This window comes from Acomys minous, assembly GCF_964271855.1.
Source record: "Acomys minous genome assembly, chromosome: 16".
NCBI lineage: Eukaryota > Metazoa > Chordata > Mammalia > Rodentia > Muridae > Acomys > Acomys minous.
Genome location: NC_140498.1, coordinates 2441362 through 2466930, shown reverse-complemented (window position 1 = coordinate 2466930; position 25569 = coordinate 2441362). Strand labels below are relative to the sequence as shown.

At 53.4% G+C, this 25569-nt stretch overlaps 3 protein-coding genes and 1 long non-coding RNA gene across 22 annotated transcripts; 1 reads left to right on the top strand and 3 right to left on the bottom strand.

The window, feature by feature from the left end:
- Nucleotides 1-1920: 1920 nt before the first annotated feature.
- Nucleotides 1921-7209, bottom strand: TMEM95 (transmembrane protein 95). Of its 15 annotated transcripts, none has more exons than XM_084761496.1 (7): nucleotides 6721-7209; nucleotides 6265-6321; nucleotides 6038-6118; nucleotides 5920-5940; nucleotides 5751-5835; nucleotides 5588-5666; nucleotides 1921-5465 (listed from the first exon to the last, which is right to left on the bottom strand). In XM_084761496.1, exons 1-7 carry the CDS (start codon nucleotides 6878-6880, stop codon nucleotides 5181-5183), a joined length of 768 nt encoding a protein of 255 aa, XP_084617622.1. In that variant the 5' UTR covers nucleotides 6881-7209; the 3' UTR covers nucleotides 1921-5180. The 15 variants fall into 15 exon arrangements, with proteins under 15 accessions (XP_084617622.1, XP_084617618.1, XP_084617620.1 ...); XM_084761488.1 differs by having other exon boundaries at nucleotides 5335-5465; nucleotides 5583-5666; nucleotides 6260-6321; XM_084761489.1 differs by having other exon boundaries at nucleotides 5339-5465; nucleotides 6260-6321.
- An 86-nt stretch (nucleotides 7210-7295) lies between these two features.
- KCTD11 (potassium channel tetramerization domain containing 11) lies at nucleotides 7296-10512 on the bottom strand. Its single transcript, XM_084761509.1, has one exon. It carries the CDS (start codon nucleotides 9309-9311, stop codon nucleotides 8613-8615), a length of 699 nt encoding a protein of 232 aa, XP_084617635.1. The 5' UTR covers nucleotides 9312-10512; the 3' UTR covers nucleotides 7296-8612.
- Nucleotides 10513-10641: 129 nt separating this feature from the next.
- ACAP1 (ArfGAP with coiled-coil, ankyrin repeat and PH domains 1) lies at nucleotides 10642-25019 on the bottom strand. Of its 5 annotated transcripts, none has more exons than XR_014775372.1 (22): nucleotides 24750-25018; nucleotides 24054-24111; nucleotides 20481-20600; nucleotides 20276-20329; nucleotides 20126-20184; nucleotides 19698-19881; nucleotides 19483-19527; nucleotides 19274-19369; nucleotides 19089-19163; nucleotides 18886-18995; nucleotides 16678-16729; nucleotides 16488-16588; nucleotides 14889-15012; nucleotides 14581-14792; nucleotides 13637-13706; nucleotides 13436-13530; nucleotides 13183-13352; nucleotides 12499-12671; nucleotides 11811-11920; nucleotides 11598-11729; nucleotides 11242-11291; nucleotides 10642-10812 (listed from the first exon to the last, which is right to left on the bottom strand). XR_014775372.1 is itself a non-coding variant. In XM_084761479.1 (22 exons), the coding sequence occupies exons 1-22, from the start codon at nucleotides 24800-24802 to the stop codon at nucleotides 10712-10714; spliced, it is 2223 nt and encodes a 740-aa protein (XP_084617605.1). In that variant the 5' UTR covers nucleotides 24803-25017; the 3' UTR covers nucleotides 10642-10711. The 5 variants fall into 5 exon arrangements, 2 of the variants coding, with proteins under 2 accessions (XP_084617605.1, XP_084617606.1); XM_084761479.1 differs by having other exon boundaries at nucleotides 11619-11729; nucleotides 24750-25017; XR_014775370.1 differs by lacking the exon at nucleotides 11811-11920 and having other exon boundaries at nucleotides 24750-25019.
- LOC311585865 lies at nucleotides 11889-18867 on the top strand. The gene is made up of 3 exons (XR_014775373.1): nucleotides 11889-11960; nucleotides 17089-17136; nucleotides 17746-18867. It is a non-coding gene; the product is annotated as an uncharacterized lncRNA (long non-coding RNA).
- Nucleotides 25020-25569: the final 550 nt, after the last annotated feature.

The window sequence follows — 25569 nt, the reverse complement described above, 5'->3', positions numbered from 1 at the left end:
CCACAAAGGTCAACAAAACCAGCAGATCCGGTCTGTTCCAAAAAGCTTGTAGTCTCCGCCTGTGACCTCTGCCCTGTGTTCTCTACTGACTCCCACGCCCATCCCTTAGGTTGTGTTTTTGTTAGCATACAATATTTTCTTTTCTTTTTTCTTTTTTAAAGATGTATTTATTTATTATTATGTATACAGTGCTCTACCTGCATGTACACCTGTAGGCCAGAAGAGGGCATCAGATCACATCATAGATGGTTGTGAGCCACCATGTGGTTGCTGGGAATTAAACTCAGGACCTCTGGGAGAACAGTCAGTGCTCCTAACCTCTGAGCCATCTCTCCAGCCTGTGTGCAATATTTTCAGTCACTTTAAAAAATACTATACACACCGGGCGGTGGTGGCGCATGCCTTTAACCCCAGCACTCAGGAGGCAGAGGCAGGTGGATCCCTGAAGGAGAGATAAACTTGTTTTTGTTATGATCCCAATTGTGGGATCGGATTGGGTTTGTGAGAACAGGTGAAGTTAATCCACTAGAAGGCAAACCACCTCGTGTTGGAGCTTGAGTATTGCCAGCTGAAAAGATCCATGAACAGACTCTGGGAGGAGATATATAAATGAGCCCAGAACTGGAGGTGGAGCCTTTGGAGACTTGGGATAGTTTTGGCTGTTCACCGCTCCACTTCGAGATGCTCCTAGAGAGAACCACTCAAGGGAAGGCTTCGGGGCTCTGGCTCCTGCTGGGGTTCCGGGTTCTGGTTACTCCAGGTTCCAGCAGAAGAAATCCTGCTGATTATGCCAGGAGAGTCCTCTTTCCTATTGTTTTGGCTAGTTGGGTTATAAGTGATGTATGCTTGGTTAATAAGTTTGTAATAAAATATATTGATTAAGAAAATTGAGCCTACACATCCCTGTGAGTTCAAGGCCAGCCTGGTCTACAATGTGAGTCCAGAACAGCCAAGGCTACCCAGAGGAACCCTGTCTCGAAAAACCAACAACAATAATAACAACAAAACACCCCTATATTGGGGCTGGAGAGAGGTTAGGAGCACTGTCTATTCCTCCAGAGGTCCTGAGTTCAATTCCCAGTAACCACATGGTGGCTCACAACCATCTGTAATGTGATCTAATGTTGCCTTCTGGCATGAAGCTGTCCATGCAGATAGAGCACTCATATACATAAAAATAAATATTAAAAAAAAAAGACTCACATGGACATCAATCATCAAGCCAGAAATGGCATTCACACTTGTTTTTGGTGTTTTGTTTTGTTTTGTTGCTCTTTGGAGACAGGGTTTCTCTGTGTTAGCCCTGGCTGTCCTGGACTCACTTTTGTAGACCAGGCTGGCCTCAGAACTCACAGTGATCCACCTGCCTCTGCCTCTCAAGTGCTGAGATTAAAGGGGTGAGCCACCACTGCCCAGTTTGGGTTCTACTTTTTACAAAGGGAAATGACCTTGAGAGATCTTGTAGTGAGTAGGAAGAGGAGGGCAAGGGTGTAGGGGCCTGGGCTTTGCCATGGAGTGTGAGAAAGATCCCAAGAGAGCACTGGGATCTCAGTGAGGGAAGGTTTGCCTGGGCATGTGTCAGCCAAGATGCTCATGGGCCTGTCAGTGGAAATGCCAGTTAGGTCTGTGTTTAGAAAGCTCTGGCCTGGTGCTTGCTTTGGCAGCACACATACTAAAACTGGAACAGTACAGAGAAGATTAGCATGGCCCCTGCGCAAGGACGACACGCGAATTCGTGAAGTGTTCCATATTTATAAAAAAGAGAAAAAGAAAGCAAGCTCTGGCCTGAGTAGCACGCAGGGCATGTGAGAGCTGCTGACGGAGAGCCTTGACAGCCACGGTAAACAAGTGAGGCCTATATTCTGTAGGCAGGGAAGAGGTGGGGGGGGGGAGGTGTCTTCAATGAAAGGTTTGAGACAGGATCTTATGTGTCCTAGGCTGGCCTGGATCTTGCTATGTACCTGAAGATGACCTTGAACCTCTACCTCTCCAGAGCTTTGCCAGGCAAGTGTCCTACCACTGAGCTACACTGCCAGCCTTAGCATGATTGGTTGGTGATTGTGATAAAGATGGAACAAAGGACTCCCAGGTATGATAAGCAAGTGTTCTTTTTTTTTTTAAATATTTATTTATTATTATGTATACAGTGTTGTCTTCTTGTGCTTCTGCAGGGCAGAAGAAGGCATCAGGTTACATTATAGATGGTTGGGAGCCACCACATGGTTGCTGGGAATTGAACTCAGGACCTTTGGAAGAACAGGTGGTGCTCTTAACCACTGAGCCATCTCTCCAGCCCGCAAGTGTTCCAATAAATAGTAAACTACACCCTTATCGTCAGCACTCTCATTTTTTTTTTTTCTCCAAGATAGAGTTTCTCTGTGTAGCCCTGGCTGGCTGTCCTGGACTCACTTTGCCCGCACCTGCCTCCCAATTGCTGGGATTAAAGACCTGTGCCACCATGCCTGGCCCCGGTATTTTATTCTTAACATACAGTAATAGTTGGGCTGGTGAGATGACTCAGTGGTTAAGAGCACTGTCTGCTCTTCCAGAGGTCCTGAGTTCAATTCCCAGCAACCACCTGCTAGCTCCCGACCACCCATAAAAGGATCTAATGCCCTCTTCTGGCATGTGGGTGTACATGTACCCCTACATTAAAAAAAAACAAAAAACAAAACAGTAATAATATATATTATAATCAATGGTATCATAACCTATAAAGTTATTTTTCAGTTTATATGTATGACTGTCTTGCCAGCATGTAGGTATGTGCACACATGCCCACAGAGGCTGGAAGAAGGAGCTGGACCCTCAGACCTGGAGAATCGGACAGTTGTTGCTGCCACGTGGGTGCTGGGCACAGAACCTGGCTCCTCTGTGGGAGCCCATCGCCCTGAGCCACCCCTAGCCCCTGATATCATACATTTAGTGGAATACAATTGTGCAGTCATAACAAAGTCATGTAAGATGCTTGGGCCTGCTGAGGCTTGTAGCATCTGCCTCTGATCCCAGCTACACAACAAGTCTGTGTCAAAAACACAATATAAGACAGAGGTGGTTTTTGTTTTTCGGTTTGGTTTGGTTTGGTTTTTATTTTTATATTTATTTTTTTATTTTTCAAGACAGGGTTTCTCTGTGTAGCCCTGGCTGGCTGTCCTGGACTCACTTTGTAGACCAGGCTGGCCTCGAACTCACCTGCCTCTGCCTCCCGAGTGCTGGGATTAAAGGTGTGAGCTACTGTGCCCAGCTTTGGTACAGAGAGGTTAAATAGCTGAGGAGGCCCCGTAAGAGCAGACCAAGGATTTGAAGTCAGGCAGCCTAACTCCAAAACCCAAGTTCAGGAGGATCCATGGGGACCTGGGCTCAAGAGGAGTGCTCACAGGCAGGGGAGCATCTGGGAGACTAACAGTTCCTGGTGGGCAGGAGGTCAGCACAGGAGACGGGAGGAGACAGGAGAGAGGCCCTTGGATAGTGGGCGGTATTGTTCATCTCCGGCTATTGGGCAGGAGAATGAGAACATTGTAGCATGTTGATCCTGGACAGGGAGGCGGAGCATAGGAGCCTACCGCCGGCTGGATGCACAACAGAGCCGCTGTCCCTGAGGTCAGGATGTCATGTGGCTTCGTACCCCTTCGTGGGCAACGATGCTGCCTGGTACCTGGTGGGCATCCGCTGTTGTCAAAGGAATAGAGGAATTTCCCTACGCTCTTGCGCAGCTTTGTGCACTCTCTCTCCTAGGACCCCTGGCTCGCGTATTCTCATGCACAAAATGAAAGCGCTGTCTAGATGTGTAAAGCAAAGAGAGCCACACGTCAGGGGTGCAGGTCTATAATCCTTGCACTTGGGAGGTAGAAGGTGGAAGATCAGAGGCCCAAGGTCATCCTTGGCTTTATGGCAAGCTAGAGGGGAGGCCAGGCTGACAAGACCCTGTATGGTAAACGAGAACAAAGGGCCGAAGAGATGGCTCAGCAGGTTAAGGAGCTTGCCACCAAGCCTGGGGATCTGAGTTCAGTTCCCAGGACCCTCTTTGTGGGAGAACACTGACTTGTGCAAATTGTTCTCTGACCTCCACACATGTGCTGTGGTCCATATTAGCCAACACACACACACACACACACACACACAATTTTAAATGAGATTTAGAGCTGGGCATAGTGACATACACCCTTAATCCCAGCACCTTGGGAGGCAGAGGCAGGCGGAAGGCAGAGGCAGGCGGATCCCTGTGAGTTTGAGGTCAACCTGGTCTACACAGGGAGTCCAGGACAGCCAGGGATATTACACAGAGAAACGCTTGTCTGGAAAAAACTAGAAGGAAAAGAAAGAAAGAAGGGAGGGAAGGAAGGAAAGAAACAAGGAAGATCACAGTGGCTGTACCGAGGCTGCAGATACTAACCAAGGCTTCTGGGCGACCACTCCCCTCGCACTGGGAGGGGGAGGGGAGGGGGAAGGGCAGGGCCTGAGTATGAGTTGTCCAGGTGACTGGAAATCACTTGCCCTCTAGGCACCCGGTTTGAAAACCTAGCTGAAGTCTGGGACCCCACCTGGGCTTCCGCGCTCACATTAGGACCTATGGCTGGTAACGGGCCTATCTTCACTTCTGTCTCCTGTCACCCCACCCGGAAGCCCCTGATACACAGAGGACTGGCACCAGAGTTTCTCCACCATAAATTGTTGACATTAGGACAGGATTTTCCTGTATATCCCAGGATGTTTAGCAAGGGGCCTCGGTCTCCACCCACGAGACGCTAGTTAGAACATCCCTCTAATCACAACAAAACCTGCCTCCACACACTGCTGAATACGTGTGGGGAGCGCCCCTCGTTAGAATTCCTAAGAATCTCCATCCCTATCTGCCTGCTCAAGTTGCAGACAGGGCCGGGCAGGAATGGAAGGCACCACACAGGGCCCTGAGCCGCACAGCTTTAGTACAATGGAGGGACTGTATGCCAGCGGGCTGACTGATGTGGTCTCACCCTAGAGGCACAGAGTTCTCCAGAACCCTGATTCCCGGATTCCCGATCAGTCACTGGAGGGCCTACAGCAACATCATCTACAGGCCAACAGTCCCCCGCCTGCCTGCCCGCCTTCCGCCTTCCCGGAACGGGACGGACAGAGGGGGTGCGGGAGTGGTGGTGGTGGTGGTAAGGGAATTCTTTCCTTCTGTAGCTAATTTCCTGGCATCATCCACTGCTGGGTCTGATTGGTGGAGCGCGGGAGAGGAGGAACTTTCCAGCCGTGGGTGCCTGGGTTCCTGGAGGCCATCTGACACGGGAGGGGGGGGCGGGGCATCGATTGCAGAAGTCTGAGTTTTGGGGTCTGGAAGACTGAGGGTTTGGGGCTGGGTCTGAAACGTGGCTGGTTTCCAACCCTAAGGGACATGGAAACGGTAGGCACAAATTCCTGGGAGCTGGGCGTGGGAAAGCTGCCCGCGTCTTCATAAGTCTTTTGCTTGCAGGTGCTGGTACCTGAATGAAAGAAGATGGGAGGCCTGGAGAGAAGCGGGGGGGGGGGGGGGGGGGGGGGAGTTGGGAGAGGAAGACGGGAGGAGGGAAGAAGAGGAAGGAGTTTGTCCTTCAACTCACTCCACCTGGAGGCTCAGAGCACCCAAAAGCAGGGCAACTGCGAAGATAGATAAGAGCAGAATCCTAGCGTCCCACAGATCGTGACTTCCTGCAAGGAACCCAAGAGGTCGAAACTGCGCATCACACCAGGGAGCCCAAGGGGTCTGAGCAGGGTAAAGAACTGAGAACCTGCCTGGGATGCAGCGCTTTCGGGGCCAGCAAGGCGCCTCCTGGCCCTCGCAGGTGGAGCAGTTGTAAAGGATGGTGCTGCCCCCTGCAGGAGACAATGGGAGAAGCGCTGGGTAAGCGAAGCCACACATCTTCCCAGGGGGCTCCGCGGTCTTTAACTTTTACTCACGGCAGGCAGGAGCACAGAGAGCTGAAAGGAAAGACAGGGAGGAGTGGCTGACCTGTTCAGTCGTAGCCCACTTGGCTACAAGTCTTAGGCACCCCCTTGATGCCGTCCCCATCAATACCTTCCCTGGTGTACTGGGGGATCTTGGTCTTCTGAAGCCATTGCCAATACGAAGGGAGCGAAGAGAAGGACCTTTTGATCTCTGGAGAGCCACAGCACAGCTGTACTGTTCAGTGCTGCCCTTCCATGCCCCCTCCCGGGCCCACCTTGTCTTCATCTGCCCTTCCCCCCCCCCTATCTGTGTTTGTCCTCCCTAGGTCCCAAGGTGTTGGTTTCCCCCGACCTCACCCATGACCCTCAGGACTCGATGAGTTTTCTCTGTGATTTTGTTCATGGTCACCTCATCTGTGGAGATGGGCAAGAATGAGCTAGTCTTTAAGGGGGCTTTAGGATTTTGGGTTTTTGTTTTCCTATTTTTCTTTCTTTCTTTCTTTCTTTTTTTGGTTTTTCGAGACAGGGTTTCTCTGTGTAGCCCTGGCTATCCTGGACTCACTTTGTAGACCAGGTTGGTCTCGAACTCACAGAGATCTGTCTGTCTCTGCCTCCCGAGTGCTGGGATTAAAGGCGTGCGCCACCACGCCCCACCCTTGTTTTCCTATTTCTTAGGACACCCAGTTCTTCCAAAGGGAGAGGCTAGTGTGTCCAGATGGGGTCTATGGGCTGAGGCAATGACTGAGGGGCCCAGCTAAGAACTCATAACCCACCCCCTTAGGATATAGGGGTGACGACTGCTGCTGGGCTAACCTAAGGCAAAGGCCGAGAAATCCGGGGAAGCCCATTCCTTCCATTCTATCTGGCCACTGAACTGAGCCAGGCGGCTCGGCAAGGCATGAGCCGGGAGGCGGCAGTAGATACAAGCCTTGGCAACGGCCAGGAAAGCCCCACCTAGTGCCAGCAGCCACATGAGGCCTGCTGGAGGCTGGGTGGCAGTTGGGCCTCCTGGGACCGGGGAAGACTTAGAACTCTCTGAGGTTCGGATTCTAGCCCCTTCGTGCAGGAGGTTCTAGCCTGGCCCAGAACAATGCCATTCTTTCACCCTTCAGTTCCGGAACAGCTGCCCCTGGGCCCCCAGAACTGGAGGCTAAAAGACCTAACTAGCCGGGCACGGTGGCGCATGCCTGCCATCCCAGCACTCGGGAGGCAGAGGCCTCTGTGAGTTTGAGGCCCAGCTTGGTCTACAAAGTGAGTCCAGGACAGCCAGGGCTACACAGAGAGACCCTGTCTCTGGGGTGGGGTGGGGGGAAGACATCTCTAGGAGGAGAGGGACAGAGAAGCCAGGGTTTCTGTTGCAAAGGGATAGTGGTGTCTACACGTCCGTCTGTGGTTCTGAAAGCGATTTTATTTTTCTTCTTGTAAGTCACAGTGATAGATGAATGATGCCTCCCAGTGAAGAAGCAGCCCCCTTATCCACCCGGGGAACACAAAAAACTGCTGCCCCTTCCCACATCCTCCCCCACTCTCCCAACTCTTTATCTCCTCTCTGCCCAGGAAGCCTCAGGCCTTACCCAGCCATTTCCTAGCAACAGGCTCCCGGTTGTCTCAGCAACCAAGAGCTCCCCGAGGTCTCAGGCCCAGCTAAGCCCAGTGGCTTTTACCTCTCTGTAGGAAGAGCCTAGTGACTCAAACTCGAACAAGCCCCTCCTGCCTACCTGGTGGTGTGGCATAAACATACAAACACACACACACACCCTATGATTAAACTAAATCTCAGTGTGCTCTCATACCACAGATAATACCTGAAAGGGTTGCTAAGCAACCCTGGGACAGGCCTGGACACGCCAAGATCACAGAAGGACCATCTCACAAACACAGGAGCCAGCAACGCTAATGAGAACCAACACGCCAAGGATCCAAGTGTCATCAGATGCATTGGCTGGCACACACACACATATACACACACACACACTCATATACACGCATACACACACACACATACAAACACTCACACACACACACACACACACACACACACACACACACACACACCACACCACCATCTTTACCCATGTCCAAGGCTCACTTACATACAGGATCCTCTAAAACACTTGGAATTCCCGAAGGATGCTCTAGGCCCCATGTTGACGGGGGTTCTCCTAGCCCCGTTATGTCAACCTAGGATGTGGTGCCTATTTTCAGTCTCCAACAGTAGGTGGCTTGGGACACAGTAAAAGAACATCCCAGAGTGTCCTGGTCACAGTAGGATAAGGTGCCAGCTCTACGAGGGGAAGTCACAGTCTAGGGGACAGATCCCATTTGTCCTTCATCCTAGTGCTCAACCCTCCAGAGTCCTGCTAGGTCTAGCCTGGGCAAAGAGGCGCTGCCTTACTTTTCCATACGCTTGAACGCAGAGGGCCCATCCCCAACAAGAGCAGGCTGGAGAATCCACGATGCTTTCCCGGGATCAGACCCCGTGTAGATCTTCTGGACCATTCGTGAGTGCTGGGAGTGGAGGCAGCTGGGTTCGGGAATCCCAGACGACATCTTAGGCTCCAGTCAGGTGTGGTGGGATCCCTGACTCTCATCGCTCTCACACCAGAACTAGAAAGGGGCTGTGGGGAGAGCCATTAGCCCTTTGGGGAGAGCCATTAGCCCTTTGGCTGACTCATTTCCCCATAGTCGAGTGAAGGGTAGCGTCTTCAGTGGCGGACAAAGCGCAAAGATCTAGAGTTCAGAAGATCTTCAGGGTCTGGGAAGACAGAGTCCAGACGGAAGCCGTGTTCCAGAGCCACCCGCAGCACCTCCTCCAGGAAGGCAGGCGTGTTCACCACCTCCCGCCGCTCTTCCGGCCCCCCAGTCCACAGTGGTTGCAGCCCCAGTCTCTGATACTCCGCTTCAGGGAGTTCCTCTGGGCGGGAGGCCCACTCTAGACGAAAATGAGGACCGCCTTCTGCCCTGTCCCCACTGGCCACACCAAATCGGTTGCGCATGGCGCCCAGACACTCCGGGTCAGTGCAGAAGAGGTTGGCTCGGAAGGTGTCCACCCGGGCAGAGCTCAGCTCATAGTGGTGTGGGCCCCTCCGAGCAGAGAAGTGAACCAGGCGCGGGTTGACGTCTACATCTGCGTGGAGCAGGGCGGCTGTGGATGCAGCTGTACCCCGAGAGGCTTCCAATTCCCGCAGGGCATCCAGGAGGGGCCGGATCTGGTAGAAGTCAGCCTCCGCCTTGAGAAGCGCAGTTTCTCCGTATCCACGGGGCAGGTCCAGCCGGCCGAGCCGCAGGAAATTGAGGATATGCCGGAAAGCCTTGCCGTCCCTGTCGATGAAGTAATGGCCATCTCCTTGCGGGTTGACATTGGCTGGCATAAGGGTGTCAGCCCTAAACATAGCCCCCAGCATGGAGTCTGGGAAGCGTGTCAGGGTCTCCAACGTAGTGGAATATAGTGTTCCCCCCACATTTAGGGTCACGGGGCCCCCAAAGGAAGGGGGTGAGGAAGACACAGGAGGGGGGGAAATTTTGGGAGAATATAGGAGACAGGCAAGGAGAAGGAAAAGGCAGAATTTCCTGGGTTTGGGAAGAATTGGGTGGTAACGTTCAGACCCGCTGCGTTAGAGGCAGAGGTTGGAGAACAAGACAGCAAAGTTCGTAGCTCACCCCAGCTACTTTGGTGGCACGTGGGGGCTTCAGGACACAGAAATCCCCGAAAGGATGAAAGAACAAAAGGCAGCCAGACAGGGTCAGGGAGCCTCCTGGTCCAGGCGATTCTGATTCTGCGTGATCAGCGATTCCCTCCCGTGTTCTTCAGACAGTGGGTTTCCGGAATCCAACCAGCAGGTGACGGTGGCGAGCACCGGCCAGACTCTGAAAGGCTCAGCTTCTGAGTTTCTGAGCAGAGAGAGTTTTTGCAGTAGGAGAGATCGCGCCGGGTTCCGAGGACCTGTCCAGAGGCCAGCCAGGCTTAGGGGCGCGGGTCCCAAAAGATGGAGGCGCAACTGATGGGAGGCGGCAGCCGGCGGTTCTGTACGGCTGGGGAGGGAGGATGCGCTCGCAGTCAGAGCTGAAAGCGTCCCAAGACTCTGCTGGGAACGAGCGGGGTCTCGGGGCTCGGGCGCCACCGCCTTGCTGGGTTCTGGCAGAAGCCGCTGAAGTCCTCTTCGGCCCCAGGAAGTGGCCTAAGGGCAGCGGTCAGTAGCCCTTTAAGCGACAGCCCCGCCCCTTAGCGCCCCGCCCTACGCCTCCGTGAGCCGGCCTGGCTGTGCTTGGGGTGGGAGTCGGCCGGCCTCACCGACGGGAGAGACGGGGCGGACGGGCTGGGCAGGCCGACGCGAGCGGGGGTGGGATGATTCACGGGCTTTGGTTACGGATGTGGCCGCGACGGCCCCGCGTCCCCTGCAGGTGTGCATGACCTCACAAGTACAACTCGGTCGGGGCTGGAGCCTCCAGTCCATCCCTCTATTGAGAAAACTCAGGTCTCCGGGTTGGATCCCAGTCGGGAACTCCCGAGTGGGGGGCGGGTGCTGAGCCATCGCATTCCGGGGATGCTTTCGGGCCATCCCGGCCCCCACGCGATGGCTTCCCTGAGCGCCTGAGCCCCTCCCGCAAAGGCACTTCCTTTGCTAAGAGAAATCCTAAACTCACGAGAAGCCAGGGCAAACAGGCACATGAGTGGCCACCGCGCCCAACACCCTGCCGGGCCCCCAGGTGGCGCACAGTAAATGAACTGAGAAATTTTTTAAAAGGCAAAGCTGAGAGACTTTAATGGAGAACAGGCCAAGGCAGGGCGGGGAGGGGCGTGGAATCAAAGAGTATGGAGATCGTGACTACGACGGCTCAGTTTCTCTGGGTCGTCTGACGCCATGAGGGAGAAGTCTCGGAATATGTCGAGATAAGTCTCGTCTCCTGAGGAAGACAGAGAACAGGCTGGGAGGCTGGACAGCTGGGTTACTTCGAAGAGCATCACCGGGCAGTAGGGGCGGGTCTGGCAGAGCAAACTTGAAGTGTGTGTGTGCGCATCCTTTTTTTGGGGGGTGGGGTGGGGGGAGTTTTGGAGACAGGGTTTCTCTGTGTAGCCTTGACTATCCTGGAATCACTTTGTAGACCAGGCTGGCCGTGTGTGTGTGCGTGTGTGTGTGTGTGTGTGTGCGTGCGCACCATCCTAAGCGTACCACCTGTGCCTTTTTCTTTGTTCGAAGGGTCAGGCACATTTGATACGATAATAAACAATGGCATTAATGCAGCTGGGCACCAAGAGGGCAGGTAAGCAGGAGTCAGAAGTTGTGGTATGGGCCTGGCGCCTGGGGGGGGGGGGGAGAGATGTGGTTACTTTACCTGCCTGGCCCTGAGCTGCTTCTGTCTCCCTCATCTTTGCCAACCGTAACCTGAAGGGTGGGGATTTAAGGAATAAAAGACGTCAACTCTTCTTCCAAACTCCCCATCCTTTGTCCAGCTCTGCATTCTCTGAGCTGCATCACTCCTTCAAAAGTGCCCCCCGTGAATAGTGCTCACAAAGCAAACACACAAACCCTTCTGCAATGTGCCCTAATAAGTGGCTCCTGTGATGCGCTCCGGCTCCACCCCAGCACCCATGGGGGGTGGGGGGGGGTTGACCACACCTCTCCCCAGACCTCGCCCTGGTGTTGGCATTAGTCCCAGCCTATAGGGGAACAGACTGTCGGAGCACTAGCCTGACCCTCTGGCATCCTCACAGGGTTACGATGTCAGCATTGGCCGTTTCCATTGCAATAGCCAGAGGGTCCCTGCCTTCTGCGTCTTGAGCCCCAAGATCTGCACCCCGTTTCAGGAACAGGCAGGCGAGCCTAGAGAGGACAGCCAAAGTCAGTGGTGGCCATCCCCGAGTCTCCTTCCTTCCCCGTGGTGACGTTTCCGTTGCTCCCTACCCTGTGTGGCCAAGGATGGTGGCATGGTGGAGTGGGCCACGGCCAGCACTGTCTGCTTGGTTCACGTTTGCCCCATTCTGGAGGAGAAACTCACAGGCCAGAAGAGAATTCTGCATGGAGAGCGGCCGAAAAGGGGATGACGATGTTAAGGTGGATTTCTAGGTATTTTAGGATGGTGTAATTACGATGACAGCAGTGTGGTGTTCGATGTACAAATAGGCGTCAGGCTTAGCTGCCATTGCTACATGCTCATGTAGTACATCTATGGGGGTGGGGCTGCAGAGATGGCTCAGAGGTTAAGAGCACTGGCTGTTCTACCAAAGGTCCTGAGTTCAGTTCCCAGCAACCGCAGGGTGGCTCACAACCATCTAGCCAGAAGAGGGTGTTGGATCTCCTGGCACTGGAGTTAGTTGTGAGCTGCCTTGTGGGTGCTGGGAACCGAATCCTGGGTCCTCAGCAAGTGCAGCACGTGTTCCTGACCACTGAGCCATCTCTCGGGCCCTCTCGCTGGTCCTAGTTTACAGGAGACAAAGGCACGGGGATTGACAACTTGTCTAAAATCTCACATAAGCGATGGATCCAAATATCTTCACCACCACACTTTCAACACTCCCGTCTTTCCCTATGGGATGGAGACCCCCCCAAGAGAATCAGGGGAGCCTTGGGGTGGAGTAAGGGAGGTCCTCACAGCAGCTGTAGCCCGGATCAGAGGCGTGGCATTCCCCTGGCTCCCATTGACCCAGTTGACATCCGCTCCGTGCGCCAGGGCGTCAGCCATGGTAGGAAGAGACGGAGGCTGTCCAGCGGCTTGAAACAGCAGGGCCCCAGGGTGCAGGCTCCCTACGTCATCAGATGGGGACTCTGTGAAGGAGAATCAGTGTCCGGTCTGGGCAGAGAGGCCTCAGCACGGGCTCAGATGCTGCAGTGGAGTAAGTCACGTCCAAATCGTGGTGAGGCCCTTGTGACTCAGGGCTGTGGTGAGAGACGGGAGTGATGTGTGTACGTGTCGGGTGTGCGTGTGTGCAGGGCCCTGGGTGTGGAAGAGATAGTTATCACTCATCTCCCCAGACTGGCTGGATGCCAGAGGCAGACCGACTCCGACAGACGCAGCTCTTACCCTCCTCTGCCCTGGCAAGGCTCATAGCCTTCTTTCCCGACCTTCGGAGACGCCCAGCTCAATCTTCTCTCATGCAGGAGATGCCCCTTTGGGGGTTCCCTGACACACTCCACCCCACACTTTTCCCTACTGTAACCTCCTGACACTGTAGTTCAGTCCTTCCAACTTCCTCCAGGGCCCAGGACCTCACACCCTCCTCCCTACAGGGCCTGACCCAGCACTGCACATAAGCCACAAGGCAAACAGACTCTCTACCTGACTTGGATCTGACAATCCCTGGCTGCGGCCTGATGGAAGGCTTTGGGGGCACAGGAGGATGTCCTCTTGGGGGTCCCCTGCCACCTCTCCGCCCTCGAATTTCAGGAAGCTTGGTCAAGAACTTTTTCTCCACATACTTGGCATGAATCCAGGCTTCCTTTTCCTGCCTGGAGGTTGGGAAGAGAGAGTCTTTGGTCCCTCAGCCCCCTTGGCACCCCCCACGCCCTGGGCACCTCCACCCCAGCCTCACCGGGAGCAGCTGGGCCCTGGCTTCTTCACTGCCATGGCCTCCACCCTGGCCTCGTAGATCTGGTTGATAACGACATTCCCCAGCTCACACATAAGCTTCAGGAGGCCCAGAAGAAGCCAAGAGAAAGAGGTTGGGGAAAAGGGTTAGCATGTGACCCCTGGGCACCCCTCAGTCCTTTGTCTCCACAGCATCTTTAGTTACCTTCACCAGTTCTGGTTCCCAGGAGTCAAGGTTCAGAGACCGGACTTTGGAGAAATGCACGCCTAGGCTCCTGCAGGGCCAGAAGGGGAGTCAGGCCCTGTGTGGGCGGTGGCCTGGGAAGCTGTTGCTACAGAAGACTCAGAGGCCAGGCCTGTGTGGGGGCGCAGAGCAGCGGGGCCAGGAGGCGGGGCAGCAGAGAGGCCTGGAGCTAGCCTGCTCACCACTCCTGTCTTAATCTCCTGTTACAGCCTGGTGTTCTCTACCCTCCTTACTTTGCTTGTGGTATTTTGGTCTGGAACATTCTTTGTATAGAACTTGCTAGGAGGCTGGAGAGGTGGCTCAGCGGTTAAGAGCGCCACCTGCTCTTCCAGAGGTCCTGAGTTCAATTCCCAGTAACCACAACATGGCTCACAACATCTATACTGGGATCTGAGGCCCTCTTCTGGCCTGCAGGTGTCCATGGAGATAAAGCACTCATATACATTAAATAAACAACTTGCTGGGACCTCCCACCCTCAGCACCCCAACCCCTGCTTCCTCTGATCAAGACAATAGATTCATCTAGAAGCCCCTAAGGCTGTGCACACCCAACTCACAAGCACTTTGTGTCTTTTGTTTGTTTGTTTGTTTTTGCTTTCTTTTTTGGTTTTTTTTTTTTTTTTTTTTTTGACACAGGGTTTCTCTGTGTAGCCCTGGCTGTCCTGGACTTGCTTTGTAGACCAGGCTGGCCTCAAACTCACAGCGATCCACTTGTCTCTGCCTCCCAAGTGCTGGGCGTAAAGACGTGCACCACCACTGCCTGGCTTCACATGCACTTTGTGCAGCAAGTTTGGTGACCAGTGACAGAGGAGAAAAGCCAGGGTGGGGTGCGTGGGAGAAGCCCGTACGATGGCCCTGTATTGCTGTTGGAAGCAAGGCTTATGCTTGGGGTCTTAGCGAATGACCTGTGGATGCCGGAACACTGAATGCAGAGCGTGACACCGAGGTTGATGCTGGCCCACTCTGGGGCTGGCTCCCTGCAGTCGCAGCACTGAGCGTTTCCATCCACGCTTTGTACCTGGGCCACCACCTGCCCAGATCCCCCAGGTTCCCTTCCTCTGGCTGCCCCGCCACAGCCCAGAGTGGCAGCAGCGCCCAGAGCAAGGTGTCCTGAGACCTAAGGGAGACAGGAGAAGAAAGGATGACCAAGGGGCCTACGGGCGAGGCTCCATCTTTCAGGGCAGCACGGTTCCAAGTGGCCATGTCACGGTACCTGGCCTGGCCCCCGAGGACTGTTCTCCAGGCGAGCCTGGCTGAAGGCGGAGGCGATGCTGCTCTGAACGGCACCGATCCACAGCTGCAGGAGACGCTCAGAGTCAGCCTGGAGGAGGCAGGACCTGTGGGCGGTGGTGACAGTGACGGAGGTGGAGGTCTGAGGCCAGGGGGCCATGAGGCAGAGTGGGCAAGCTCCAGCTGTTGCTCAGCTGTGTATATATAGATTTGACCACTGCAGATTGGTGAACACGCACAAGGCCTCGGGTCCAGCTAGGCAAACACTGCCTGCGCATGACAACCAGATCATGCTTATTTTGGCTTGAGACGGGGCCTGATACACAGCCCAGACTAACTTCAAACTTAAAAATAGGCCAGGCAGGCCTTGAATTTTTTTTTTCCTCCTTTATTAATTTATTCTTGTTACATCTCAATGGTTATCCCATCCCTTGTATCGTCCCATTCTTCCCTCCCTCCCAATTTCCCCTTATTCCCCTCCCCTATGACTGTTCCTGAGGGGGATTACCTCCCCCTCTATATGATCATAGGGTATCAAGTCTCTTCTTGGCAGGCCTTGAATTTTTAAGAAAAAGACTACATTAGCCAGTCATTGGTGGCTCACGCCTTTAATCCCAGCACTGGGGAGGGAGGCAGAGGCAGGTGGATCTCTTAAGTTCAAAGCCAGCCTGGTCCACAGGGTGAGTTCCAGGACAGGCAGGGCCACACACACAGCGAAAGCCCTTCTTGAAAAAACGACAAGGAGAAGACTACATTATCAAATGTGCATTCGTATGTGTACATACTATGCTGCGGAGTTGGTTCTCTCCTTCCATCAGGTGGGTCCTGGGGATTGAACTCAGATCATCAAGCTTGGCTGCTGAGCCATCTCACTGGTGTGTTTAATTCTGAGACAGGATCAGGCTCTGCCCCTCAAACTTAATGACATTATACATGCGCGTGCCACACCTGGCTATCAGCTGTATTGAAATTCAGGTGGTCCCTGACATTATTTTTCAATATTGATGCAAAAAGCTGTATTTATACAACCATTTTTATTGTAGTTTTCAGTATTAAATAGCACTTTTTGTTTTGTTTTGTTTTGTTTTTTCCAGATAGGGTTTCTCTGTGTGGCCTTGGCTGTCCTAGACTCACTTTGTAGACCAGGCTGGCCTCAAACTCACAGCAATCCACCTGCCTCTGCCTCCCGAGTGCTGGAATTAAAGGTGTGCACCACGCCCGGCTTCAATAGCACTTTATTATAAAAGAGGTTTGTAACTGTAGACTAACGGTTTCCAGCATGTTTAAGGTAGGCTAAGTCTAGGCTAAGCTATGTGTACAGTAGATTTTTCAAGATCTTTTCGACTGACAGTGAATTTATTGGAAGGCAATCCCCGTCCTAAGTGGAGCACCTGTACTTCTGTAGCAATTGACAGCATCCTCCAAAATACCTCCTTCCACCACCTGTGTTCTCAGCCGAGGCTCCCTGCCTCAGCCCAACCACCCAGGGGCCAAAGCCCAGAACTGCCCACGGGGCCTCTTTTTGGTGGCGGTTTGTAAATATTCAGACATATGAGAATACTGCCCAAGGGACTGTACTCACTTGCTGGTGGACACTACTTCGAAACAGAAACGCCTTTCCGAGTCTGGACAGAGCTTCACTGTACAGAGACGAAGGTCATCCACCACCACAGTCACAGGGTCCTGGCAGACAGTGACAAGGGGGCCAAGAGCCAGCCGTAGTAAGCAAGGGCTGAGATTCCCTAGCGCCCAGCCACCCAGGACCTACCCACCTTATATTTCTTCTGGTAAACCAGTTGGTTGTTCTGGATGGTGAACCAGCGTCTGGAGGGGATGGAAAGGCTTAAATGCATGGGCTGCTGGTGTGTGTGTGTGTGTAGGCAGACAGACACTGCACTCTTTGCCCCCTAAGGAGCTCAGGAGAAGAGAGAGGGGTGGGCTGATGGAAGCCACGCAGAATGGATCAGCTAAGGGGTGTTTACACCTTGGACAGCCCAGTTTGGACGTGCTAATGAAGCTTACTTACCTTCCAGCAGATGGCAGAAAGGCCAGCCTTCAACTCCTGATTCTCCTGCCTCAACCTCAAATGCCTAGGCTCATAGGAATATGCCACCACACCCAGTTGTTTTGTTTTGTTTTGTTTTTAACTAAAATAAGCTTACTGTTGCAATTTTTTTTTCTAGCGTGGCCAGTGTTGAAGGGGACAGTAGCAGGAGACAGCTGTAAAGGCGGTAAGATGCTGTAACACCGGTAAACACTATTTCTGGGTGTCTCGTGAGGGCTCTGGAATCACTCCCACAATTATTTGTTTGAGGCAGGTTCTTGCCATGTAGCCCAGGCTTGCCTAAAAATCCCTCTGTGGTCCGGGCTGCCTTCAAATGTGCAACCCTCTCACTGGTGTCTCCTGCAACTGCTGGCATCATATACCAGGCTTATTCCTACAGCGTTTGACAAGTGGGACTATGTTGGGGGAGGGGCTCCATTTTCTAATTTGGTCCCATATGGGTTGGTGGTGGTTCTGAAAGATGAAGAAAGGGGGAGCGAGCGCTGGGGTGGGGTGGGGAAGGAGAGAGGGTTGGGAGGTGCAGGGAAAAACAAACCGGAGACACCCTGGAACCAAAGTGTCTGGTTTACACAGTGACTCTCTGGGAGAGGGGAAGCCCCGCCCCTTGGTAGAGGGTGGAGCATGCCAGCCACGCCCTGCGGCAGGACCTAACAGTCACATCAAGGCGTTCCACCATTCTGTTTCAAACCCTGTAGCCTTCAAAGCCCTCCCAGTGCCTGCAAAGCCCTAGTGTGGCTCTGTAGCCACTGTAGCTCCTCCTCCTGTCCTCCCCCAGGCCAGGGCAGCAGCTCCAATTCTGCTGACACCGAGGGGACTCAGGACCTATCTATCAGCAATATTCTTCCCTCGGCTACCCTGGAAATCCCAGCTCAGAAGTTAGCCAGGCACGGTGGTGCACACCTGCAGGCCCAGCTCATGGGAGGCAGAGGCAGGAAGATCAGGAGTTCAAGGTCATCCTTGGCTACATAGTAAGTTTCCCAGACGTTCTGCCTCCTCTCAAGTGCCGCCTTTGCAGGCATGAGCCACCAAGCCCAGGCAGGCCCTGGCAGTTTATTCAGAACCTGGACTGTGGATGTCACTCTGGGGTGGATCCCTTGCCTAGCATGGTCAAAAGCCCTAGTTCAATACACACACACACACACACACACACACACACACACACACACACACACACACACACGGGGGGGGGGGGGGGGGAGGGAGAGAGAGAAATTGAAACTAAATTTCATCCTCTCTACACAGATCATATGTCCTTTACTGTGTTTTCTTCTTCTATAACATTATTACCCCTTTTCTCATCCTACCCCCTTTTTAAACAGGGTTTTGCTTTGGAACTGTCTCACTAGAAACCTTAAATTAAAAATCCTTAATTTTAATTTAATTTTATTTTTGGCTTTTTTGAGACATAGTTTCTCTGTGTAGCCTTGGCTGACCTGGACTCACTTTGTAGACCAGGCTGGCCTCAAACTCATAGGGACCGGCCTGCCTCTGCCTACCGAGTGCTGGGATTAAAGGCGTGGGCCACCACTGCCTGGCTAAATTCAAAATCTTACAGCTTCAGCCTCTACAGTGCTGAGATGACAAGAAACATCACATCTAAACTCTTGTGGATTTTTGTTTGTTTGTGTGTTTGTTTTTGAGACAGGTTCCTCGATGTATTCCTGGCTGTCCTGGAATTTGCTGTGTAGACCAGGTTGGCCTTGAACTCACGGAGATCTGCCGGCCTCTGCCTCCCCAGTGCTGGAACTAAAGGGGTGCACCATTGTCCCGGGGGTTTTATTACTACCTTCTAACACAGCCTGCGACTTATTTACGCGTGGCATTTGTCTGCCTGTGCTGACTGCGGTTGTAGCTGGCTGAGCTCCACACATGACCGTCAGCCGGGCAGGTTCACCTGAGGCACTTGCCCTCTTACCTGCTCCAGGTCTTAAACGCGTTGCTGGCCCGCTTGAAAAGATGTCCTTCCATTACCAAGCCACCAGGCCCCTCCTTTAGGCTTGGCTCCGGCTCCTCCCCACCCAGCTCCTGGGGACGAGAGGATCAAAGGCAGCTGGGACAGGCGCAGGGCAGGGCGCAGGCCTGCTTCCCTCCGGCCCGCTCTCCCCAGCCAGCCCTCACCTTCTGCTTCAGCAGCACGTGTCTCTGTTCCATGTCTCTCTTCTCCCGAGCCGAGTTCAAGACCAGGCTGTGCAACTGGGCATAGCAGGGGCATCTCAGATGGTTTTGGGTTTGCCCCAGTCAGGCCAGGAGAGTCATGATAGCATCCCCCAACCTCCCTGTACCAACTGCCCAAGAGCTCTTACCTGGGCGCCCAGTTCCTTCCGATACTGAGCCAGCCGGTTTAGCTCTTCATGGCCCTGATGAAAATGGGTAGCCTGGGCCTCTACCAAGCGCAGCACCTGATGGACAAGGTGGCAGGCGTCAGAACTGAGGAAGGGTACCCGCCTCTCTCCCTCTTCCCTCCTGCTCAGTCAGCAGCTTCCTCTCCATCTTTGCTGCCCCGGAAACTCACGAACTCCATGATGTCAAATTTCCTCTTATCCTCGATCACATTGACCTAAGGCCCCAAAAGACCTCAGGTCAGTCTTAAAAATCACAGCACTTTCTCCCATCGCACCCTGGGGACTCCTCTCAAGGTATCCAGGTATCTTGGGCGGGGGGGGGGGGGGGGGGAGGGGAAGGAGGAGGGGGTAGGGGGACAAGGGAGAGGAGGGGGTAGGCACCAACCTGCAGAGCATAATCCAGTGCCCGACTCCGGTACCCAGCCCGAGCGATCCTCAAAGCGGTTCCAGCATCCTCGGCTTCCTGGACACGGCGCCTGGGGACCTCTGCGTTGTGGGTAAGAGCAGCCTCCAGGCTCTCAGCCCCTCGCCAGAAGTCCCTGCGAGCCTCTCGGAAACCCCGGAGACCTCTGGAGTTAGGGGAGACAAAACAAAATTCCAGACTTACCCTTCTGCCCCAGGAGAAGAAGATCTCGGAGTAAGGCCCGCCCATATTCTATCAGTTAGCCTGCATAGGAGAGGGAAGTCCTGGGAATCGTGGCGTGGCAAGACCCAAGCCAGGCCGCTTCCCACCCGCCCTCACAGCTCCTCCTGGGGTAAGAGAGATGGAGGGCTATTTTCTGAAGAATAAGCCCCCTTCCCCTCCCGTCTCACTCCTTGACCAGAGTCTGGATTTGCTGCTGCAGCGTGTGTTCAGTGGCATCAAGAAGTTCCTGTGGGGAGGAATCAGCACGTGAGGGTCAGGATCTTGGTCAGCCCTGCCCCGTCCGGTCCACCGTCTCCAGGCCCCGCGCCTCCACTCACAGCGTGGCTGTCCAGCTTGTGGTTCAGGCTCACGGTGAATTTTTCCAGACACTCCTAGGCAAGAAAAACCCAGGAGAAAGTACCAGGTATGGAAGGTCACCGTCTGCCTAACTCTGCGTCCTGCCTGCTGGACCCTGCTCTGCCAGACCCCAGGTCAGCCCCGCCCCTCGGCATCCACAGCCCTGGTTCGGGGATGCTCGCATACCGCCATCATGGGCTCTGGTGGACCCAGGTGAGCCAGGTCACAAATGCCGACGAGGAAGGCACGGCTGGCCGCGAGGTAATGGCGCCCGCTCTCCAGGAGACAGGAACCCAGCTTCAGGAGCTGGGAGAGAAGAGGACAAGAGAGAATAGCCCCAGAGCCAGCACACTGGCGATGCCTCCACCCTCGCCACCCCTGCCACCCCTGCATCACTTCTCCCCTGGCCCGAGACTGTACAGCCCTTCCTTGATCTCATCCGCTGCCCCACCCAGCCCAATGCAGCGCATCTCCCCACAAACCCAGCCCAGCGACTTCAAACTCACACCTGCAAAGGCATTGTTTCTGCTTCCCAGCTTCCTTTTCCTGGGCCTGTTACAAAGTTTCAGCCCATCCCTCCAAAGCTTACTCCCAAAGTCACTGTTAAGTCTACTCCCCAAATATCTTTCTCCCATCTAATCCTACCTGCCTTTCTGTGCCCTGTTTCAATGAGGGGCTCGTACCATCTCGTTACTAGGTTACTGGCTCTCTCTACCCGTCTCTGCTGGCTGTGCTCAAGTCTGAGCCTTTAATTGTGTGTTGGGATGGGAGTGTGTTTCATTCCTTACTCTAATCATCCCCTTGCAAATATTTACTACTCCTCTAGGCTTCAGGATGGGGGCCTAGTAAGATGTTGGGGTGCTCAGTTGTCCATCTTTCTGCGCACGGGTAATGGTCAAAGAGCTGTAACCGACCCATCTGGGAAGGGAAAGCCAGGTGGCTGAGCTAGAACCCCAAATCATTCTCCTCACCCCAGGACTCTCTTATCTATAGTGCCATGGCTGCATCACCCTGAAGGTGACATGCTAGACAGTGGCCATGAGTTGCCATATTTTTGAATGGAGCAAGTGTCTGTAGAGTCCTTCCGCTTGGCCCGGAGTGGTAAGAGGCCACAGAGAGGCTTTGTGTGGAGGTGGCCAGGTGCCAGGAGCCCAGGCTCTGTGTGTTCCCAGCACATTTTCCCCGGGGTTTGGGGAAAGCTTCTGAGAACTACAGCTTGGGTGAAAGTGGCTCGCAGGGTCAACCAGCGGGCAGGAAACTGACCAGATCAAGTTGTGTCAGTCTGTGACAAGGGGACAAAACCAGCTGCAGCTCACAGCGTGCATCAGTGACTGTCCAGCTCTCCTGTCTACGAGCCCCTTTCTCCCACATATGAGAAAAGACCTCTCATGGAACCAAAGCCGGGTGTGGTGACGCACGCCTTTAATCCCAGCACTCAGGAGGCAGGTGGATGGCTGTGAGTTCTGGGCTAGCCTGGTTTACAGAGTGAGTCTAGACAGCCAAGGCTACACAAAGAAACCTTGTCTTGAAAAACCAAACAAACAATAAAGGACCAATAACCAGCTGGGAGTGGTGGCAAAAACCTTTAATCCCAGTACTCAGAAGGCAGATTTCTGTGACAAGTAGATTTCTGTGAGATTGGGGCCAGCTTGGTCAACATAGCAAGTTCCAGGCCAGCCACGGCTACATAGAAGGACCCTGTCTCAACAAAACAAAAACAAGCAAAATAAATCTAAACCAAGGAGGCTGGAGAAATGGCTCAGTATTTAAGGGACTGCTCTTCCAGAGGACCCAGGTTCAAGTCCCAGCACCCACATGGCAGCTCACAACTGTCTGTAACTCCAAGATAACATTCTCACATAGACATACATACTGGCAAAACAACAGTGCATATAAAATAAAGATAAATAAAGTTTAAAAAATCTAGCCAGGCATTGTGGTACACGCCTTTAATCCAGACAGCTAAGGCTACACAGAGAAACCTTGTCTCAAAAAACCAACCCCACCCCCACAAAAAAAAAAAAATCTAAACCAGGGACCGGCTTAGTGGTGTACACCTTTAATCCCAGAGAACAGGAGGAAGGAAGCAGACTGATCTCTGTGAGTTTGAGGCCAGCCTGGTCTAGGACAGCCTCTGTTACACTGGGAAATCCCATCTTGAAAAAACCCTAAACCAATAATTACATCTGTAAGAATGGCAGAGCTGGGCGTGGTGGTGCACCACTTGGGAGGCAGAGGCAGGTGGATTGCTGTGAGTTCAAGGCCAACCTGGTCTACAAAGTGAGTCCAGGATAGCCAAGACTACACAGAGAAACTGTCTTGAAAAACAAAAAAAAAGAAAAAAGAGAGAGAGAGAGAAAGAAAAGAAAAAAGAGAATTGCTAGTTGTCTTTTGTTTGTTTGTTTGTTTCTTGTTTTTTCAAGACAGGGTTTCTCTGAGTAGCCCTGGCTGTCCCTGCAACTCACTATGTAGACCAGGCTGGCCTCAAACTCAGAGATCCACTTGTCCTTGCCTCCTGAGTGATGGGTTTAAAGGCGTGTGCCACCACACTTTAGAAAAGCCAACTTCAGGCCAGTGAGATAGACGGCTTTGCTGGTGAAGACATATACCACACGAGCCTGCCAACCTAAGTGCAGTTCTGGAGCCCATGGTGGAGGGAGAAGTGACTCCTGAAAATTGTCCACTGACCTCCCCACAGCCATCCTAGCATGTGCACTGGCACACGGCCCGCGCGCGCGCGTGCACACACACACATACACACACACACACACACACACACACACACACACACACACGATAGATAGATGGATAGATAGATACATAGACAGACAGACAGATGGACTGATCAGCACTCCTGGGGCAGAAATAGGAAGTGCTCTTATGAGTTCGAGGCCCAGCCTTGTCTGCATAGCAAGTTCCAGGCCAGCCAAGGACATGCAGTATCACCTTGTCAAAAAACAAGCTGGGCCTGGTGGTGCACGCCTTTAATCCCAGCACTCGGGAGGCAGAGGCAGGCAGATCGGAGGCCAGCCTGGTCTACAAAGCGAGTCTAGGACAGACAAGGATACACAGAGAAACCTGTCTCAGAAACAACAACAACAACAAAAACGAAACAACAAAAAAAATTTATTTGCTATGGTGGTAGAGTCAGGCCTGTTTAACATGCTCGAGAGTGAATCCATCTCCAGGAAGGGAGTAGAGGTCAGAGGCCAGGGAATTCAAGACTAGGCTCAAGTACATGGAAAATTCAAAGCCAGCCTGGGCTACACATGACTCTGCCTATAAAAAACAAAACAAAACAAAAACAAAAAACAAGAAAAAAAAACCCCTATTTTTAAAGACAGGGTCTCTCTTCTGTCCTGGAACTTACTATGGAGAGTGGTCCAGTTTATCTCTGAACTCATAGTCACCTGCCTCTGCCTCCCAAGTGCTGGAATCAAAGGTGTGCACCATCACTCACAGCTTTATTCTATTTGTTTGTTTGTTTATAAATAGAGTCTTACTCTGTAGCCCTGGCTGGTCTGGAACTCACAGAGATCTGCTTGTTTCTGCTTCACCAGTGAGTGCTAGGGGCAAAGGCACGAGCCACCATATCCAGATTTTAAGTGTGGTGCATGCGTTTACAGTTATGAGCCATCATGGCCAAGCACAGTTGACCTCTGATGGCTCTGTAATGCATTCCCAGTCTCCCACTCTCTCCCTGGCCCCGCCCCTCTCATTTGAATCTGATCCCGGATCTCTCCATGGTGGTGTGGTCACCTTTTCCAGGCGGGTCTCCAATTCCGACACTTCGGCTTCTACCAGTTCAATCGAGGCTCTGGGAAAGGGGTGGGGGGGGTGTCACGGGGACAGCGCTTAGGTCCCCTGGGTGCTCAGTTTATCAAGGTGAGGGTTGGAGTCATGGGGTGGCGGGTGCAGGCAGACTGAGCTATGGGTTGAGGGCGGCCACCCACCCACACACAAGCCGGCTAATAGCTCATGTGCCACCGTCACATTCTAAGCTTCAATAACCCAGACCAGAGCAGGAAGAAGAGGGTGGATGTGGCCAGGGCAGGAAGTTGCTAACCGCCCAGGGCAGGTGCTGGGGGAGGGGTTCCAGTGAGAAGGAAGAAGGAATGCCGGTTATAAAGGCAAGATGGTGCAGCCGGGCAGAGTAAGGAGAGCTGTGGAGAGCTTGGGCCTTTGTTTTTAAAGGGTTTCACTCTGTAGCCCAGGTTAGTCTGGAGCTCAGAGAAGTCTTCCTGCCTCAGCCTCCCAAGTGCTGGGATTACAGGCGTGACGCACCACGCCTGGTTTGAGAGCCTGGGCTGAACAGCAGAGGCACCAGTTCCCACCAATTCCCTCCCGTCCCTAGGTTCTGCGGGAGGTCTGGCCTGTGGGGAATGCTGTGCGTGTGTCAGGGCATGTGGGGCCTTCCGCCCCCCTCCTCAGCCTGGTGGACCTGCGCACACTTACCGGAAACGGGGGGAGTCCTTGAGACATTCTTCAAAATCTAGCTTGACCGTCATCTTAGATGGCCTGCTCTGGTCCAGGGTCCCTGGAGGCCAGGCAGGTGGGGATGTAGGTAGATGTGGCCCCCACCCGCCAGGAGGGGTGTGGACGCGGGCGCAGACGTCTTCCGGTAGGTAGGGCCTGGGTCTCCAACTCTTTCCCCAAAGGGCAAGGGGTGACCAGGGAGGAGCTCTTACCCCACCACTTACAGGCAGCTCTGGGAGGGGCAGGGGTGGGGCCTGGGCGGAGGGGTGCTGAGATCAGAGAAACCACAGTCCCGCCCCCGGAGGCTGCTGTCATCTTCCTCCTGGGACACTGCTATTTCTCTGTTGGGTGAATAAGCTTTTAAGGAGGACATAATGGTGTCCAGTGCTCTCTTCTACTTCAGACATTGTGTGATTAGTAGGGCGTGGTGGCACCTGCCTTTAGTTACAGCAGAGGCAGGCAGATCTCTGTGCAGTCAAGACGGTGTGGTCTACATAACAAGTTACAGGCCAGCCTAGGCTACATGGTGAGAGACCCTCTGTATAAACAACAAACAAACACCCCAAAGCTTGTGTGACCCTGGACAATTCTCTGACCCTTGTCTCCTCATCTAGGAGATAAGCACCCAGTTACAGCTGGGCAGTGGTGGCGCACACCTTTAATCCCAGCACCCAGGAGGCGAAGGCAGGGGGATAGCTGTGAGTTCAAGGCCAGCCTGGTCTACAAAGAGAGTTCCAGGACAGACAGGGCTACACAGAGAAACCTTGTCTCGAAAAACAAAACAAACAAAAATGATGTT

What these genes read in the sequence shown, in the direction of transcription:
- ACAP1 (XM_084761479.1), bottom strand. Translation starts at nt 24,802, where the DNA reads ATGACGGTCAAGCTAGATTTTGAAGAATGTCTCAAGGACTCCCCCCGT. An exon ending in AATTTGACATCATGGAGTTC is followed by an intron (nt 19,370 to 19,482) that starts GTGAGTTTCCGG and finishes CTTGTCCATCAG; the next exon opens with GTGCTGCGCTTGGTAGAGGC. An exon ending in CCAGGGCCCAGCTGCTCCCG is followed by an intron (nt 13,353 to 13,435) that starts GTGAGGCTGGGG and finishes CCCAACCTCCAG; the next exon opens with GCAGGAAAAGGAAGCCTGGA.
- TMEM95 (XM_084761485.1), bottom strand. Translation starts at nt 6,880, where the DNA reads ATGTGGCTGCTGGCACTAGGTGGGGCTTTCCTGGCCGTTGCCAAGGCT. An exon ending in TCTCTGTGCTCCTGCCTGCC is followed by an intron (nt 5,836 to 5,919) that starts GTGAGTAAAAGT and finishes TGTCTCCTGCAG; the next exon opens with GGGGCAGCACCATCCTTTAC. An exon ending in TGGGTGCTCTGAGCCTCCAG is followed by an intron (nt 5,466 to 5,587) that starts GTGGAGTGAGTT and finishes TCTTTCATTCAG; the next exon opens with GTACCAGCACCTGCAAGCAA.
- KCTD11 (XM_084761509.1), bottom strand. Translation starts at nt 9,311, where the DNA reads ATGCTGGGGGCTATGTTTAGGGCTGACACCCTTATGCCAGCCAATGTC.